This window comes from Metarhizium album, assembly GCF_000804445.1.
Source record: "Metarhizium album ARSEF 1941 chromosome Unknown scaffold_1, whole genome shotgun sequence".
Taxonomy (NCBI): Eukaryota; Fungi; Ascomycota; class Sordariomycetes; order Hypocreales; family Clavicipitaceae; genus Metarhizium; species Metarhizium album.
The window spans coordinates 1553057-1571872 of record NW_024467575.1 but is presented as its reverse complement, the minus strand read 5'-3'; the positions used below and the strand labels follow the sequence as shown (position 1 = coordinate 1571872).

The 18816-nt window shown below is 53.6% G+C and overlaps 6 protein-coding genes across 6 annotated transcripts; 2 read left to right on the top strand and 4 right to left on the bottom strand.

The window, feature by feature from the left end:
• Positions 1–247: 247 nt before the first annotated feature.
• Positions 248–2668, bottom strand: MAM_00447 (L-Aspartase-like protein; the record flags this gene model as incomplete). Its single annotated transcript, XM_040819246.1, has 4 exons — positions 248–1152; positions 1210–2283; positions 2339–2445; positions 2535–2668. The coding sequence occupies 4 exons, from the start codon at positions 2666–2668 to the stop codon at positions 248–250; spliced, it is 2220 nt and encodes a 739-aa protein (XP_040682511.1).
• A 4179-nt stretch (positions 2669–6847) lies between these two features.
• Positions 6848–7777, bottom strand: MAM_00446 (amino acid kinase; the record flags this gene model as incomplete). Its single annotated transcript, XM_040819245.1, has 1 exon — positions 6848–7777. One exon carries the CDS (start codon positions 7775–7777, stop codon positions 6848–6850), a length of 930 nt encoding a protein of 309 aa, XP_040682510.1.
• Positions 7778–9415: 1638 nt separating this feature from the next.
• MAM_00445 (peptidoglycan binding domain containing protein) lies at positions 9416–11072 on the top strand (the record flags this gene model as incomplete). The annotated part of the gene is made up of 2 exons (XM_040819244.1): positions 9416–10190; positions 10273–11072. The coding sequence occupies 2 exons, from the start codon at positions 9416–9418 to the stop codon at positions 11070–11072; spliced, it is 1575 nt and encodes a 524-aa protein (XP_040682509.1).
• A 433-nt stretch (positions 11073–11505) lies between these two features.
• Positions 11506–11865, top strand: MAM_00444 (uncharacterized protein; the record flags this gene model as incomplete). The annotated part of the gene is made up of 1 exon (XM_040819243.1): positions 11506–11865. One exon carries the CDS (start codon positions 11506–11508, stop codon positions 11863–11865), a length of 360 nt encoding a protein of 119 aa, XP_040682508.1.
• A 655-nt stretch (positions 11866–12520) lies between these two features.
• On the bottom strand, positions 12521–14319 carry MAM_00443 (cytochrome P450 monooxygenase; the record flags this gene model as incomplete). The annotated part of the gene is made up of 5 exons (XM_040819242.1): positions 12521–12945; positions 13003–13479; positions 13666–13734; positions 13796–13904; positions 13954–14319. The coding sequence occupies 5 exons, from the start codon at positions 14317–14319 to the stop codon at positions 12521–12523; spliced, it is 1446 nt and encodes a 481-aa protein (XP_040682507.1).
• A 2461-nt stretch (positions 14320–16780) lies between these two features.
• Positions 16781–17470, bottom strand: MAM_00442 (uncharacterized protein; the record flags this gene model as incomplete). Its single annotated transcript, XM_040819241.1, has 1 exon — positions 16781–17470. The coding sequence occupies one exon, from the start codon at positions 17468–17470 to the stop codon at positions 16781–16783; it is 690 nt and encodes a 229-aa protein (XP_040682506.1).
• Positions 17471–18816: the final 1346 nt, after the last annotated feature.

Here is an 18816-nt window from a genome sequence, read left to right as displayed (position 1 = left end):
TCCCCTTCTCCACCGCCTACGATCGAAATGCCATCTAGATGGCCGAGAAGAGAGACAAGCCGATGCGGGCATGGAGTTTGTAGAGCGAGATGCTTCTGTTGTCTGCCTGTGAGCGGCAGGCACGCGGCCAAGTTTTTATGGGAGTTTGTATTTCGTAAATATCCAAGGAGCAGCAGCATGGGCGTCGCAACGCCCACCGTTGATGGTGAGCGTGTAAAACGACCCGGTGGCTCGGTTTGGCAGTTTACTAATTAACAGAATTATCAACACCATTGTGCAAGTGGCGAGTTCCATTCGTCGCGCTGCCGTTGTTGTTCGACGCGTCATCCCAAGTCACCACGTCCGCCAGACATTGCATCGCCGTATCCACAAGATCCCCGGACCGAATGGAGTCGTATATCCGGCTCACACAGTCCCCTATAAGGTACCCATCGCCGGAAGGAGTGCTTTCTATGTCGCGCTGCTCCTTGGTATGTCTCGCCTTCGCAAGTGAAGGGTGGTCTGAAAGTCCGCGGTTGAAAGGAATCCCCATCTTTACCCGGACATGCTCGTATATCTTCTTGGAGGCATCGCAAAGATACGCGGGGGTATCGCAGATAGTCAAAGCAGAGTGACGAATCTCGTCAAATTGGTTCTGCATCAGGGCCTCCGCGCGGGCTGCCCAGAGAGGAATTGTCGAGAAGCCTTGCAGTAGCAGCTCGACAGATAAATGATGCGACTTGGAGAGAAACGTCATAAAGACAGCTTGAGTTGATGCCGCAATATTGCGGAAGCGAACAGTCGAATCCTCACTGGTTGTCTTCTTGAACTGGTCAACGATGTGTCTACATGTCAACAACTTCAACTCAGAGAGGGAAACGTCGGGCAAAATCGCAGCAAACAAATCCTCCAGAAGCCCTGGCAGGAGCGCCTTCAGTCTGTCTTCAAACTGAACCTGGATGACCCGCAGGTCGAGAGCTTGGCAAAGGGAGTAGATGTAGGAAGCCGTCAGCATTGAAAAGGTGTCGATGGCCGTATGGGTATAGCGCGCTGAGAGGAGGGCCAGAGAGTTGATGGCTTGATTTGCCATTTCGGCGCTTTGAACATGCGGTGCAACAGACTGAGCTAAAAAGCCCAACTCTGAGGTATAGGCAGCCATTGCAATATCGATGCCTATGGAAAGCATAAGCTCTACGGCCTTGGGAACACGGGGGCAAGGAAATGGCATACCTTTGAACGCATAGGAAGCACTGGGTTCGTCAAAGACCAGATTTGGGGGGAGCCCGTTGCTCATACTCGGGTTCATCATCTCTGTACACTGAGAAAAGAGCATCTTTCCCATCATCTGCAGCGCAGATCGGGCCTTATCCATGGCCGATGTCACCGTGGACGCTTGGAAATTTCCACCGTGAAACACCCTGGACTTCTGGACATCTATTACGGGGTTGTCCGTTGTCGAGTTGAGTTCCGTGGTAATATGCCTATCGGCAAGCACCAAGTCTTCGAGGAGAGGGCCAATCCACTGCGTTGAGGTGCGCAACGGGTAGCGATCTTGATATAGGCCATCCGGATTCTCCACACTGGTCGAAGACGTATGTGGTGTGGCTAGGCGTGAGCCGCGGAGAAAGCCCAGGATATTTCGTGCCGCTTCAATCTGACCAAGGTGTGGACGGACTGCGGCCAGGAAAGGATGGAAGCTTTCAGTGGTGCCGCGGAGAGCCTCCACGGCCATTGCTGTGAGGATTTGCGATAGAACGGTAAGTTGGTGAACCTGGTTCAAAGCCAAGGTCGCCACCGCAGCAGATACCGCCGTCCCGTTGACCAGTCCCAGTGCTTCCTTGGGGCCGAAGACAACGGGCTCAAGCTGGAGGTGTTTCAGAGCTTGGCTGGCGTTGATGAGGGTTCTAGAGGCGCTGCTTCCGGTCCAAAGAAACAGCTTAGGGTTGCCCTCCAACACGCCGGCAATGTAGGAGAGGGGGCTGAGGTCTCCCGAGGCAGATATGCTGCCTCTCAAGGGGACCAAGGGAATATAGTCTTCATTGAGCAGACGCTCCAGCATCTCGATGATCTGGAACCTCACTGCCGAATGTCCTCGTACCAGAGAGTTGCATCTTACTGCCATGGCAGCTCGGACCCAAGCTTCGGGCATGGATGTAGTGTTCAGGTCATGACCTTGGGAAGACTTTGCACCACACTGATGGTCTGACAAGACTCCGCACTGCTGCATCTGCATAAGGGCAACCTGAAGGGCACCGGTGTCCACGGAGCGAGTATTTGCGCTGCCTCCAAAACCAGTGCCCACGCCTGCATCACAAATCAGCCAAAAGAAGGGCGCCAAAAAGGATGGATGGCCTCTAACCGTAAAAGACGTGGCCTTGGTCCAGAAGTCGCCTCAGACAATCAACACTGTCATTGACCTTGGCGACCGCTGCGGGAGAATCATCGATCCTAGCTTTGTGTCCATGACTGAGGATCGTGGCTGTAAGAATTGGGTGCTCTTGATGTGGCGACGAGACCATGATACTATGACTATGACGGCGTGACGGTTGACCTACCGAGATATGGCGACGACATCGGCGATGGACATGGATTCACCATTCACGAGAACACGACTGCGATCGTCGTTGACCAGAGAGCTTAGTCGTCTCCAGGTGGAGAGGGCCAGTCGCGAATGGTGATCCATGTGCATGGCGAAGTGCTTGTTCAGTCAAGATGAAGATGACGACGTCGTGAGCGGTTGGGCAAGTGGTGAATCTTTGCGAGTGGCGAGTGGCGAGGCGGAGGACGAGGATTTGTTACACAACAAGTGTCGACAGAGGGCGTTGGAACATGAAGCTGGTGCAGATTCGAGAACGGAGTGTCGAACATGGAATTGTTCACTTTGCCTGCCCGACGTGAAGGCCATTTATACACGAGGCCGTCGAGTGGAGAGGAAGATGACCAGGTCGATGCGCGCAAGTCCGAAAAAAGTCGCCGTGGCAACTGACGGAAATAATGCGAGACATGGAAGTCATTAGCCGGGAAGGAGGGGGGAAAGCACCCACGGACGGGCCACAATAGAGCCAGAGCAGACCACGGCCAGAAGATATAAAAGGGGCAAGCAAACATCGCAAGGATTATGGACTCGGATAGCCAGGGATGCTGTCAGCACCTGCCGCACGTGAGGTCCCGACGAGGGAGGTGAGGTGAGGCGAGGCGAGGCGAGGCGAGGTGAGGCGGCAGTGGCAGTGGCAGTAAGGTGTTTGAGGCTCAAATACTCCTGCCTGACGGGCATCTACTAAGTAACTTACTTACTCAAGTTTCTTTGTTTCACAACCTGGCCGTGACTTGTGAGCCGAGAAGCGAGAGCCCAAACCCAAACCCAAACCCAACAGCAATTTTGGCAACGACAACGACTGACTTGACGTCTCACGACCGACTACCGAGTACAGCAAGCCAATTATCGCAGTGCCCGAGACTCGAGGCTCGAGGCTCCATCCAACGCTTGAAAAATCACTCAAAGCCTTGTGTTGGCCCGGTCTCGTACCACGTATGCGAGGCCCCAGAGGAGCGTTCATGCAAACGTTGCCAAGGTTCCTTGTACTCATACGTGTGTATGTATGTATAAAAGACGAGCACGTCCCGGTTGACTTGGCATGGAACAAACAAATCCATGTGGTTATTGTTACTTGTGAGCTCAGCCGCCGCCGCCGACTTGTTGGGATGCTTGCCATTGCCAAACATGTTTGTCCACTTGTCCTCAATGTTTCCTTTTGAGCAATCCACTCCCCTGCTTCCCAGCTGCGCTGGTAACGGCCAGTTATGCTTCCTCAAGCATCGACTTGCTTTTGCATAATCCCTGTGCTGTGAAGCATGTCAACAGGGGTCTCACTGGGGTAGACGCCGAGACAAAGCTCAAAGTTACAAAAAGAACTCGACTTGTTATACATGACCGCCTCATGTTACTGGCAGCACGGTGACACATTCCATCATGGGCTGCAGGGAAGCCTATGCGAGACTACAAAAAGAACTCGACTTGTTATACATGACCGCCTCATGTTACTGACAGCACGGTGACACATTCCATCATGGGCTGCAGGGAAGCCTGTGCGAGACAGGTTCCACGCTATCGTCGGGATGCTCGATTCGTTGGAAACGAGAGCAACACATGCACCCTGCTGACATGGTGCGTTGAAGCCCATACCCAAATGCAGAGTCCATATAGACAAAACACTCCTTTGTCGGTTGACCTGTTGATGCACGCCGGCCCAGTCACATCAGACTTTGCTCTCGAGTCTCCGTTGTATTGTCTCCGGTTATAACTCATCCCTGAGTGGACTCAGTGGAGGATTGAGCCGAGCTTTCCCGCTGCTAGACCCATTCGGTGTGTTTTTTCAGCTTTGTTGGCAAAACCGCCGTCAAAGGAGACGTCACAACGGGTGCTTGTCCTCTGGATCTACAGGGTTTGTAGCTAAGTCCCTGGGTTACTATATACATAGCCCTTCAATATGCCCTTCAATATCCTTGGCTCTCCCCGGCCGTACCAAGCCAGAAACCGGGAGCAGCAGGTTCATTGTACCGGGCATGATTCAACAGTTCGAAGGTGGATATTTGACTACCATATCACCATGGTTGAGGATCTAGCAAGTGACTCCATTCATCTCAGAGCTTGACTGACACGGCTTCGCCACCAAGCTTTGTAGCCGAGGCTCAGCCTTCAAACCAGCTGGCTGCGAGTCAAATCCCCATTGCGATTGGCCTTCGGCAATTGTCATGGCGTGATGTCCCACGGGCCGTGCCTTGGGATGGTCAGCCAGCACAGCACGGCCTTGCGAAAAGCGTATTGACTTCAGGTCATACGTTTTCTTGAACACACCTAAGCCTTCTCAAGCGCCAAGGTGCGTCATTAAGAGCAGGGAGCCATGAACCTGTTCTTGCACTGTTTCACACTGCCCAAGGACGCGGAACCTTGTCTCCTACTTGCTGGCCCGCTTGCCGGCATCTCGGTGTCCTACGTAGCATTCTAGATGCAGCAGGACCGACGAGAGACACGGCAAGGGGGGGAACGTGTCCCTGCTGCGCTGAGGCTACAGCGGCGCCAAGACGTATCTGTATTTGACCCGAGCAGGCACCGGAGCCCAGGCCGTCGCGGGAGATACTGCAATATATGCCACGATATAACGGCGTATACTTGTTCGCAGGCGAGAATAGCACGCCACAGGCTGCAGGATCCTCCGTTCTATCTAGCTGTCGTCCAGCGAGATGGGACCTCGGAGGATAACGGTCAGCTTGTAACGCGGACGGCAGTGGCCTGATATACCAAGGGTGTTTGTTATATCACACGCAAGGAGGCCTCGTGGTCCAGCTTTAACCTTTCTCGTTTCGACTGAAACCGAAAAAGTCACAGACAACGGATGGTGGCAGGCGTTCCTTTTTTCCAGAAATACTTTTGAATATCCACTGCAAGCAACGGAAGCCACGATAGTCGCAACAAGACCAAAATCCAGCGTAGTGTCGGCACACTCGACCCATTTGGCACGTCCGTGGCTCGGCCGAATGCGCGGAAATTCCTGCAGGAATGGCGATAGGATCTGACGCCGACAAGACCATGGCAGCGACACGAAAGCCACCATACTCGACCAAGGCAACAAACCCTCTGAGCCTAGCCCCTTGACCCTAATCTTATTACTGCGATCTACGCACCCTGACAAGAGCAGTACTTTGCTTCGAGCAGCGAAAAGGCGTTTTGTTGCATGGCAATTCTGCAGTGTTGGCTTAGACGAGAGACGCACTAGCACTGATATTTCAATGCTTCTTGAGAAAAAGACATTCCGACAAGGAGAATATCGGCTGTGTGGTTGTCAATTGTTTTTCATTATGGATACGTCAAGAAAGGACACCTACACGGGCTCTGCAGCACCCAGCACCAGGGCCATCACACAATCTACAAGAAACGACTGTGCTTGGCATTGATAGGTTTGTGTCTGGATTATGACTTTTCTGCTTCCCCTTTTCACCATGAGCACGTGGGGGAGACGTACAGTGGGTGTGCGAACGTCTTGATGCCTACAAAATGCATCGGCACAACAGCAGTGGGCGCCCTGCGGCGATAAATACCAGAGTATTTGCGCGCACAAAGTTCCGTGTCAACAAATCTGAAACGAGATAAATGGGAGAAGACTAATAAAGAGATACAGAGTCGATACAGACATCCATCTCGGAGCTCCCAAACATGGAGAAGTCATTGTTGAGCCTACAACGTAGTAGACCATGTACAACACAAGCAACTGTTTTGACTCTACCGAAACATCTCCTTTGCAGTTACAGTCTACTTCCATGCGCTGGTATGATCAAAGGGCCCATTCATCTCAAATGAGTCAGAACGGTGCTTCTCTCAGCGTCCGCCACCGTCTGCGACTCGATTGCCTCGGCTCTCCAACTCAAGAGCTCGCAGAGCTACAGATAAGCTCCCCGCAGAGAACACACGCCTTGGAACTCGTGTACAGATTTTTTCAGGTGTGGGATCTGCCTGGTTTACAGCAATGGGATAACATAAAAGGTATATCACACCTCCGAGTCCCTTCAGTGGCACGTACGATCATAGGCAGTATTTTGAAACACTGACAAAGCAGTGCATAAGCATTATATCCCCAACGTGAGTAAAGGAATTGGACCTCGGAGCCGGAAAACGCCATTGTGCAATCCGTGTTTCCGGAAGTGTAGGAAACATCTTGTCGTGCAGGCCATTGTTTCTCTACATGTCTTCATCACAAACACCACCTGCACTGGAAACAACCAGCTGGCACAGAGAGTACAGCCGATCGTGCCAACGCCGGCCAAACTTTCTATATCACCTCAAGGCTAGGAGAATACGTCGGATACTATATTTTCATCGAGAAACCGTGGTCCAAGCATCAGAACAATCATCGCCATCGAGGTCATTGCCGCAGCATTCGTCAAATAGACCTATAGCCTTATCTGAAACGGAGGTCTGGCAAATAATGACCCGATTCACCTGATGTGCATCCGTCATGATGCGTTTTGCCCATTGCCACTTCGTACGCATAGCCCCCGTGACATCGTCCACCACAGAGGCAGCGTCGTCTTCGTACGTGGCACGATCCCCCGACTCACCGAAATGCAGTTGTCGTATGAGGACGGCATCCGCATACTGTTTCGGGTCTTTTGTAAAAATTCCAGCAACATCCGTGACAAACACGCATCGGTGCACACCTGGCAGATGCGATGCCAACGAATGCATGAGAGCATCACCCGACAGTATAGTGGCTCCCCACGCCTGATCCAGGACGGCGTCGCCAAACAGCAAGGGAACAAACCCTTGGGTCAGCAAATTCTGCACCCGGCTTATCAATCGAGTGCTTGCTGCCTGCGTCAAAACGCCCCGGTCTGTCTCGACCGTGTCATACGTGGACACTGACAGCACGGGCAGTCCGCCCCAGTCCTGCAACAGTTGCAGCATTTGATGATGCAGTTGCAGCACTCGCTGTCTTGTCAATGCCATGCCGAATTTGACTCTGTCACGCCGTTGCTCCTCTTGTCGTGGATGGCCCTCCGGCCCGTCGGGGGTTGTTGCTGTTGCACTCAACCAGCCAGCTTTGACATTGTACTTCTTTGCCGGAGGGTGTCCAAAGCTTCCAGCCCCATGAATCAGAATCATGTGTCTTCTCAACCGTCGGAATTCATCTCGATAGACTTGGGCAACCTTGTCCACCAGGCCACGAATGTTCGGGGCCAGGGTGTCGGCAATCGACTTGTCTGTAATGGCAGCACCGCCGAGTTTTACTACCACGATTTCCATGGCAGCAGGCCGGAAGCCCTTGCATGTGACGGACGGCAAGGGGGTGGTGGTGCAAGGTCAACATGGGCACATAAAAAAAAAGGAAGAGGGAAGAAGAGGGGAAGAAGAGAGCGCAATCGCGAATGCACGATGCTCCAAGGTTGCGTTCTGTGTGCTCGCACGTGATTCTTGGTGCAACGGTGTCTCTTCAACATCAAGGCCAAAATCGTGGTCAAATGCCACGGTCGCACCAAGAAAACAGAGGTACGTGTCTGCCGTTGTTGCATCAGATACCGACTCACTTTCACCAATTGACGATTAAAAAGAGACCCAGTGGAAGCGGCTCTTCGATGTCTCGAGCATGCTTTTCGCACTGCAATGACGCCAGGCAGTGGCTTGTGGCATTTCGGGATCCAAATGGCATTTTCAGTCTGCCCATCCCAGGCTCTACGATGTATTTTAACTGCGAGTACCAAGCGGCAGGCGCCTTCAGATTAACGGAAAGTCTCCGAGTCAGGGCGACCTCAACCGAAAGGCGAAGCACGCGACGAATGCGAGCATTTCATGACAGAAATTTGACCAGCAAGCCATCATCGAACTCTGTCGGCCCCATCGAACTCCGGTTGACACGATGATTTTCAAGAATGCAGAGCAGCCGAGCTGATTTCTGTGCTTCAAACCAATGTCAAGGGTCGTCCCCTCGCACCGATTGTCAGTCCGCACTCTGGGATCTGTAGGCGTTTCCCGTCATCCGAGTTCGTGCCAGGGCCTCGCAGGCTAATAATGACAATGCTCATGAGTAGCGTCGTCATGCATCAAATAGCTTCCAACTGCTCTGCGAAACCAAGCACGGCCACACCGAGAGGCCCTCGTTTGTCTTCAAGCTACGGAGTAATGGGGCCTCTGTCCAAGTTTTCCGGAATATCGCGAGTGCAACAAAAGCCAGATTCTCTCCACAGCTAGTTGTAGGCATCGCCAACCATCTGTTGACATGCAACATCGACCGCGGCTCAAGCGCGTTCCACGGCCACAGCACGGGCTAACACCGTCTAAGCATTGGATTCAGCTCCAACGGTCAAAATTTGCGGTGCGTTGAGCGTTCCTCGACTGCCGGACGTGTCAGGACTCAGCTTCGTGGGTCGACAGCCGGCGTTTCCTGGCCATTCATCGAGTAGTCTAGAGCGCTCGATGCGCCACTCGCTCGCTCAGCCAACACAAGGTTATTGAGAGGAACAGTTTGGGAAAGCTGAAGAGTCACGAAGAGTCACGACATGTCACAACTTCCTCGGGCGACGTAAGCTTACAGGTTGCGGCATGGGCGATTGGCCGGAAGAGAGCTGGCTGACACCCTCTCGCCTCACCACAGCAAGTGGCGGACACGGCTGTCGTCAGGCTCGGAAGCCCTCAAGCTGGGTGTATTCCCGAATTTGGAAATTTTGTGGCTGCTCCAAACTCTGTCCAGTATGCCGACTTACACGCGACGGCTGAACCAAAAGATACGTGAAGGGTGCAGGCAAGCCCCGCGAGAAATGATATATCAACGACGTCTCATTTCACAGTGTTTGTCTTTTTTTGTTTCTTGTTTTGTTTTTCAAATAGCGTTGCAAGATTACTCACATCTGTATACTCCTTCAACATCAGTATTCGCCGTACTGCATCATGGCGTCCGACTGCAACGCCTGCACGTCAATTCAATTCTCCGGCAACGTCAAGAAGCGGCTCATTGTGTGCTGCGACGGGACCTTCAACGGCGTCGATAAAGGAACCAACGAGTACTCTAGCAATGTTGCTCGCTTGTGCCGTGTGATTTCTAATGTGGGAATCTCAAAGGCCGGTGAAAAGATACCACAGGTTGTATACTATCAGTCCGGAGTTGGCACAGGGTCCTTGACATATGTCGACAAAGTTCGACAAGGCACGCCCATGCAGGTCCTCAAAACATCCACATCAACTGACCTTGTTGCAGGTGCCTTTGGGGGCAGTCTCGCAGACAACGTCTGCGAAGCGTACAACTACCTCGCCAACAACTGGGGCCCGGGAGACGAGATATTCATCTTTGGCTTCTCCCGCGGCGCATATACGGCCCGCTCTCTGGCCGGCGTCATCTGCCAAGTAGGCCTGCTGACGCCTCTACTAATGGACGACTTCTTCGACATATACAGCGCGTACAAAAATAGAGGAAACCAGGCTTTCGACGAGACGACGTGGGCAAACGAGCGTCTCATCCCGGGCGAGCTCGGCACCGTACCTCCGCAGCAAGGTGCGCCTGCGCCCGGCTACGGCACTCGTCTCCAACACCTGCGAAAAGTCGCACATTTGCATGTCAAGATCAAGGTGGTTGGAGTGTGGGATACGGTTGGTAGTGTCGGAGGGCCGAATTGGTTTGGCCAGGCCGGGGAGGACACGACGTTTCTCTCCACAAAGCTCAGCCCGAGTGAGTCCCAAGTCACATTCGTCCTAATGATGATAGACACCTTACCGAGGAGGGCGGAACATACTCATGCCGTCCGTCACAGAGATTGAGAATGCCTTCCACGCCCTCGCATTAGATGAAAGCCGTGGCAACTTCCCCCCCACGCTGTGGCATATCGACTCGACGTGTATGCAGGAAGACGGGACAACACCCAGGGTGAATCTGAAGCAGTGTTGGTTTCCCGGATACCACTGTGACGTTGGAGGCCACAGCCAAGGGTCAGTCGACACGAACAGCATCGACGAAATCGCCTTCTCCTGGATGTGTGACCAACTCTTTGGGCTCCTGCAGCTCAGCGGGACTGCTTTGCAGAAGTACATCCTCCTCAGGATAGGCACATCTGGACTTGACACGACGAATAAGAATGTTCGTGATTTGTCTGCCGCCTGGAAGGCCATTGCGTGGAGCGACGGCGAGCTCAAGGAGACCAACTCCTTCACGAGCATGTGGTGGCTGACATCGCTCCTGGCCTCGGCCAAGCTTGGCTATCATCGGATCCCCGGCGAGACAAAGGCCTACGAGAAGATTGGCAATGAAAAGAGACGCATTCCGTACAAGCAGTTCAACGAGGAAGTCCACCCGAGTGTCATCCATCGAATCAGGAACAGGAGGGGTTATATGCCAGGGCCGTTTGCAAAGAATTGGAAATACGTCGAAGCGACCGACAGCGCGCGCGCTTATTGGGTCAAAGGCTCCGGCAAGGACGAGATTGTTTTGAATGAGTATCGTATCCCGAAGCTCGGTGGATACGACAAAGGCTTGCCGTATGATCATTGGCAGGGGAGTCTAGAGCGCACATTTGCCCCCGAGGACGTGGTTGAGAGGCAGGACGCTGTACGGTAGTGAATTTCCAGGGTGCACGGCATCATCAGTTTGAGCCAAATGGAATGAATACTGAGCATTCGTACAGAGTATGCTCCGGCCAATGGAAACCCCGCGCATACTCGTACAGAAAATGTGTTCACATTCTTGTGGCTATGCCAGGTGACGCGATTGGCATAACCGTTATGTTGGTGAAGACTGTCAAGTCGGTGAATTGGATTCCGTGCATGGAAGGGAATCAAGGAGAGAAAACGGCACTGCTGGTATAGTCATGGACCGACTGGCTGGTTGGTTGATGTCGATGTTGATGGTTGATGTTGATGGTTGATGTTGATGGTTGATGTTGATGTTGATGTTGCAAGCCAGCCAGACACCCACTAACCACCAGGATGAACTGATGGAGCTGCTGCTGCGGCCGGGGCAATAGGCGGCCCGACCCGCTGAAGTGGCTTCAATGCCTGCCGTGGCCCCCGGACCAGACGCGCCAGGCGCTGAGGCCCTGCAAGTCCTCTGGCATGGCCTGGCCCAAGCGCCTGACCCAAGCGCCTGGTCCTGGTCCAGGCACCAGACATGCATGCGGGCTTCCACATTCGCAACCAACATCGTCCATCAATTCCTCATCTTCACTCCTCCATCGTTCTTCAACGTCCCCCTTCCCCTGCAAGCTGCAAGCAGAAATGTGGAGAATTCATACAAGATGACGGCCTCCTCGTGGCGTCCGGCCTTGGGAGCTGCAGCGCGTGCTTGGTGCGTTGGTGTTGGTGGCGGCCATCGACCGACTCGTGCTACCGCGGCTCGTACTCGTGTGTCGTGACAAGTCGAGTCGCATCTGTGAGCCCAGATCAGATCGCCCGCGTGACCGTCGTCGAATGCATGTGGCCGCCGTTGCCGCTGTTTGGCCCAACCCGCTTGAACATGGACGTCCTGCGGCCTGCAAGGGAAGATTTGCTGCTGCGCCGACGCGCCGCAAAAAATTGGTTGGAACTCGAAAGAAATACACGGCAGAGCGACGAGAGGTACCAAAGTGTGTAACAAATTTATGACCCATACACTTTGGTAGTGATTCTCCTGGACAGTACGGTTGTGCAGTCACTGACAGAGCGGTATGACCCCAGGCTACTTCGGCGCATAAAGAATTTGAGCAAGGACAAAAGGCCATTGCCGCTGTTCTCGACAGTCATGGAGCTATGACCTGTTCTCTATTGTATGTATCATGCATGACGCCAACGATCACGAAACCGTAATCTCACCATATTTTGCAATGCCTCCTGCCACACGTAACGCCGCCTCCCAAAACCGGCACCCAAGCCGGCACCCAAGCCATCTATAAGTCTAGAGAGAATCCGATCATGTGATGAATGTTCCCAACATGCCAAGCAGGGTGTTTTATGAGACATGAGGGGAAGGATGCCATGCCAAGTCTCTTGAAATGTGTAACGTGGCGAAATGCCAACTTGTACGGAGTAAGCTTAGCTCAACTCAAACTCTTCTTTGCGCCGTCTGTATAGCAACTTTAGCTTGGGGTTGATTCGCTTTGTCAACCCGATGGCCAGAGACGTCGTGTCACTGTCTGGAGCGAGTCTCCAGTCGTACTTGAGCAAAAGATGAGACAGGACGACTTTGCCAACGAGTGCAGCAAAAAATCGCCCTGGACACGCCTGAGCCCCATGTCCAAAGGCCAAGTGTTCCGGGCTCGTCACAACAAGAGGTGCCTTTTGGGCTTGGTCGGGCCGGGAGCGCATGCGGTGGAAACGGTACAAATCGTAGGTGTTTGGAGATTCGTAGATACTGGGGTCTCGCATACGAGAAGTATCTACAAATACACGATCGCCCTTGTGGATGTGCATCCCGTTTGGCAATTGCATGTCCTCCAAGGCGGCGCGATGCATGCCGACTAGTTGGTGGGTTAGTGATGACGGGAATAACACGACGAGCACATCCGTCCACCTACAAACACCTGGGGGCTTCAGCCGCAGTGATTCTTTGATGGCGCTATCCAGCAATTTCAGTCTGTTCAAAGCTGCCGCTTGACAGCCGTCGCTTCGGAGCTCAGCCAGCAGCTCTTGCCGAAGAGGCCCGAACGTGGACGGGTCGGCGGCCAGGAACGCAATAGTGTTGGTAACCAGCGCCGCGATGGGATGAACAGCAGCAACATTGAGCACCATTTGCAGAGCAACAGGATCGCACGTCGATTCTTGATTCTCGGAGTCGATCCAGTCCACAATGTCGTCGAAAGCGCGAACCCTCGTTCCGGCCTCGCGATCCATTCCGCGGCCCTCACGGCGCGCATTAATCAGCGGCTCGATAAACTCACGCGCAGCTTGGTAGTCGTTGCGAGCCCGTCGGACAACAGGAGAGAATCGGCGGATGAGCGGTCGAGCAAAGCTAGGTGCCATGTTGATCGTGAAGGCGGCGATGATGCTGTTGACTGACCATTGTTTCATAATGGTAAGCCATCTTTCATTCCGGCATACTTCCTCGCCATCCCAAAAAAGACGACAAATCATACGTGCTGTCACGTCGAGAAGATGTCCGTGTACAGCCACCTCTTGCCAGTCTGCAGACTATAAGCTGGGGGCTCCCGCTTTGTATGGTGGGATTATTCTGCACGTACCGACACGACCACCAAAATTGTACTCAATGGCGAAGCTAGCTTCGGATGACATCTTGATTGGAATAGTATCTTTGGAAGCTTGTTAGCCCGAAGATTGATGCGGACGTATTGTAGACGGTGGTTCTATTACTCAAAGATCTTGTCAATCGTTTGGTGACCAACTTTGGAACTCTCTTGCAGGGATCTGCAATGAGGGTATACGGCTCCAAGCCGGGCGTTTTGCCATCGCCATCGAATTCCTGCATCTTGTCAGCCCATGTTTATTGGCGGCATCTGGCAAAAACGTACGTCGGCAAAATATTTGGCGAAGCTCAATCTATTGTCAGCGTGGAGAACTTCTGCGTAGGCCGGCGGCAGGACAATAATTTCACGCGAGTTTGTGAGGAGGCGAAACGGTTTTCCGTTGGCCTGTTCCCTGGCCTTGTCCAATTCGTTGATGCCGTTGAACAAGAACTGAATCTGCTTGAAGATTTTCAACTCGTACCATTTGGGGGGGTTCGCGAGGGTAAAGTCGCAATTCTGTCGGGGTTGCGTCGACAAGCGGAAGGAGAGAGCGATAATAGCCAACAGCACAAAAGCCCACAGCCGGCCAAAGTGAGGATCATGGGGATCCAGCAGGGAGTCCATGGACCCGAGGCGGAACTGAGCCGCCATTGGGAGACGCTAATTGGGCCTGGGCTGCGGCCGATCTCTCATGGTTTCAACGTGCGAAGCGAAAAGTTGGCAGGAGTTGGGTTGTTGAAGAACCTGGGAGTGACGGCGGAAGGGGAGATGTTACGACGACGAAGGCACAAAAGCTGATGCCATTTTGGCAAACAAACCAGGCCGTGTGATGATGTTGGGGATGGACACTTGGCGTCTGCCACAAAGGGGACAAAGAAAAAAAAAGAGAGAGAGACAAAGAGAGAAAGAGAGAGAGGGAGAGAAAGAGAGAGAAAGACAAAGAGAGAAAGAGCCACCCACATGCTAACTTTGAAACTAGGGACTAGAATTTTCAATAGCCATCCTTTTCCCACCGCCACTGCCACTGTCCTCGGCCCACGGCCCGATGTTTCCATGTCCCCATCTCCTTGCTGCACGCTCCTGCATGCCTTCCATTGACCTTTGTAGACATTCACAGACCACGGCCCGGGATGATGGCAGACGAGCCGAGATGCATGTCTCAATTGCCGCCGTGTGACGTCAAAGCCGACGTCGACGTGGTGCAAGGCCCAGGCCAGCCACACCACGCCACGCCACGCCACGCCACCTCGTGCAAGACAAAAAGACGCAGTTCCGTACGTACCCATGTACTACTCCGTATCTGGTACCTGGCAAAATGCAATCTCGCGTGGCAGAGTCTCAGGGAATGAAACCATGGCAATCAGGGCGGCGGCGGGGCTGACGCAGCAGAGTCGTCAACCCACTGCGTAACATGTGCGTACACTGTACACTGTGCTCGTACTCCGTACGGACACGCAAGCAGGACGTGGTCAACCTTACCTGGGCATTCGGCACTTGGCACTTGTGCACTCAGTCATGCCCCCCGCCCCAAGTTGACCTCATCAAGCAGAGGCCATTTCGCGTTCACACAGATCTTGACTCTTCACAAGGTAGTCCGTAGTCTGGCCAGATGCCAACTTGCTTTTGTTGTGCCGTTGGCCTCCATCAACCATCAACTGACTGATTGCTCCTCCATCCGTGTCTTGGCAGCCGTGGCCCACGCTCGTGCAACGGCACTTCCAGCGGACTTCCACGCACTGTGCGTCTTGTACTCAAGGACGGGGTTTGATTCCTTGTGCAATCTCCCGCTCACCACGTCCAGGCTGGCACCGGCTGGCCAGGTTTTCGCCTTTTGCAACATGGCCAATCTACATCTCGGCAGTGTCAAATGCAGTACGGAGTATCCACCATCTAATACCGACGACGGTGACGATTCAAGAGTTGGCTGGGAGTCTGGAACACATACCCATGCCACGAGGCACAGCCAACACTCGGCCGAGTCGCCAGGGGCCACGGCCGAGCGCGCCAGCCACTCCAAGCCAGATGCGGCAACATCAACCTGACCGTTGAGTTCTTGACAACATGGCACACGTGACACATCAACATCAACTCGTGCTGCCCCGGTGAGGCCCTGGTGCATCACGGGGCACGACGCGAATCCAAGGTCGCACTCAGGAGTCAGTACCCTCCCTTGAACCCTGTCGGGCTATCAGAGTCACACATCAGACGTGCTGTGGCAACAAGCCTGCACGCATCCCTACCGCGCAAATAGGCCTTGTTTGGCGCACCCTTGTCGTCGGCAGCCTTGGGCTCGACACCATCCGATGAAAGCTGCGACCCGTCATTTGCGCGACGACAGCGTGGTTCAATCGTCAAACAATCAACTACCCATGAGTCCTCTCAGCCCTCTTACTCGCAGTAATACCCAAGAGGCACCCCCTTTGGAACCCTTAGCGATCAGCTGGCCTCCTCAATCGGGCCAGTCATCCGGGTTGTCCCGTACATAAGCCCTCACTCAATCCCCTTGCTCAAGAGGTCTGCTGTCATTCCCCAATGACATGGTATGGACGCAATCTATGGCCAACTCAGACATCAAAACCTCGCTAAAATGGAAATTAAACTCGGTCATGTCAGCGGGATCCCGCTGTAGAAGGCTTTACATCTGCGGATCTGTTTCCTCCACGATACATATGCCACGTCTTCCTAAGCGGCAATCCAAAGTCGAAAAATACCGACTCCTCTACGGACTTGTTCACTGAGGGCTCGCAGCGGCATATTTGAGAGCAACGGGGAAACCGGGCAAACAGACGAATAGATCAGCCAGCTCATGATGCCCGCCAGTCACAGGCTCATAGCAAGAAGATTGGGTTGAAAATTAGAACAACAATCACTCATTCATTCATCATACATGACTCGTCCTACTTGGACCCCGACGCCTCCCTCCCTCCAATACAAGTACAAACCATTACGTACGCTCGTGAGAGGCTACATGCATGGAAAATTGGCTCGCCACGTCCATCGAAACTCAAAATGCGAGACTCCAAAACTCAAACCCCAATACAAATGCACAATTACAATTTTGCCCAATGGCTAATTACAAGGTTGGGCCCAAAATCCTGCCCGTCAAAGGTTCCTATGGATCCACCTCGCTGCCATTGTGCATGTTCACACGGCTGGTCCAGACGGGAGCGGAGCAGAAGCTGGCTGGATCCAGAACGGCGGACAGCGTGGAAATTTTCTGGCGTCGAAGCCTCTCCATCGACGGCGCGCCATCGCGCATCCTGCAGGCGGCGCACTCGAAGAAGATGCCTGCCAGGTCGAGTCTCTTGTCCCAGCACACACGAACCTCTGAGAGGACAATGCTCCTAGTTGAAGAGAGGTGGTGGTTCATGCTCATCCACTTGAAGCAGGACTCGCAGAGCGCGGCATCCGTTCGCGGGTTGCCGCTGGGGCCGAGGGGGTACACGCGCTTCAACATGGAGAAGGCGAGCTTGTTGTCCTGGTGGATGTTGCGGACCTTGCGGCTGGCTTTCATGCAGGGCAGTCGCAGCTTGCTCTGGTTGACGATTTGGAGGAGGCGGCGGCAGCTGAGGCCGAGGCACATGCGGTCGACATCGTTGTCCATCTCCTCGAGGATTCGAAGCGTCAGCTCCGGTGGCAGGTAGAGGAGGGTGGCGGTGATGAGAGCGTCCTTGTCGATCATGTTGCTGGGGATGATGAAATCGGTCTCAGGGAAGCCAGACTTGGCAGAGGCAAGGCAAAGCTCCGTGCTGGTCCCTTTTCCAGACTTGTTTGAAGACATGGCGGTGGTGATGAGCGACATTGTGCCAAGATGCTTGAAAAAGAAGAATTTATCTGCAGAATTGTCAGAGTTTTCAGGAGATGGGAAAACTTGCTGGTGATGGTGAGGAAAAGAGTGATGGACAATTTTCTCACAGGGTCCTTGTGCTCTCTCTCGTCTTATATAGGGACCGGCTTGGTTTCTCGCACTACGACCAAACTAGAACAAGACGTGTCTGATCATACAGACTTTAGTAGTAGGTAGTGTGGTCGACCAACTTGGCGACTAGAGTCGGCGCGTACATTTACGCAACTATCGTGCTAGTCCTTGGGATTTCAGACTGTGCTGACGCCCAGCGCCAGAGACCAGACCAAGGACAGAGGCTTGCTACTGCGCTAGTCTAGATGGCTCGGCCCGTTCATTGTCTACTATATTTCACATTGCCGGCGTGTTGCCGTAAAGGGACCAGAAGAATCGAGTTCCGCCTCCCGGCCGCATATCTTCAGGCCGGCATACATGCTACCACAGACTTGCTAAGCCAAGAAGCTCGCACCAACATCTTTGGGGCATGACTCAAGGATGTTTCCATGACACTAGACACCAAATTGCTTGCTTGGATTCTACAGGATTCTAGCCCGAGCTAGCAGGACTCGAAGCAGATGCCTTGGCATCATGGCCTCGGCTCGTCTTGTTACTGGTTACACCACACGTCTGCAGCTTCATGCTCATCATGATGTAGAAACACAACGTGGACTGTACAAGCGTGGACGCAGTGAAGCGCGACTCCCTGTCCCCAACAACCATCAAGACTGCATGTTACTGTTCTCGCGCACGCACAGTGGACAGTCGCCTCAGCTTTTCACTTCCCCCAAGGCAGCAAAGCAAAACCTTGTGCGATGGCACTCAGCACCACGCTCGACACCAAGTGAGACGGCACTCGCTCTTGGCGCCATTGCCGTCCTAGTGCGCGTCTTGAAATCCCCAAAAAGGCTTCGTCCTGCCCGGCCACGAAATGCATCGCCTTGGATGTTTTCTGCAACCCTGCGTGCTCCCATGGCTTGCCGGGGCTCGTCGTGCCTCGCGATGGCGCCATGTCCGATATTTCGCATATTTTTTTTTTGCTCCCCATTCATGGGACCGCCTTGGACAGCACGTCAGTCGGCATGGATGTTTTTTTTGAATCCGCACTGCCCAAGAGGACGCCGTCGACGCAAATCGCATTGCGGGTAGAATCTCTGGCGAGGCAGGACGAGGCGCGGTGCGAAAAACATGACATGGATCGTGGCGTTCGTATTGGGTGTCGGTCTGCATCTCGTGGCAAGCGCGTGAGCAGCGTCGTGCCATGGACGGCTTCCCTCCTCGCGCGAGTCAAGTTCGTCCACGGAGTA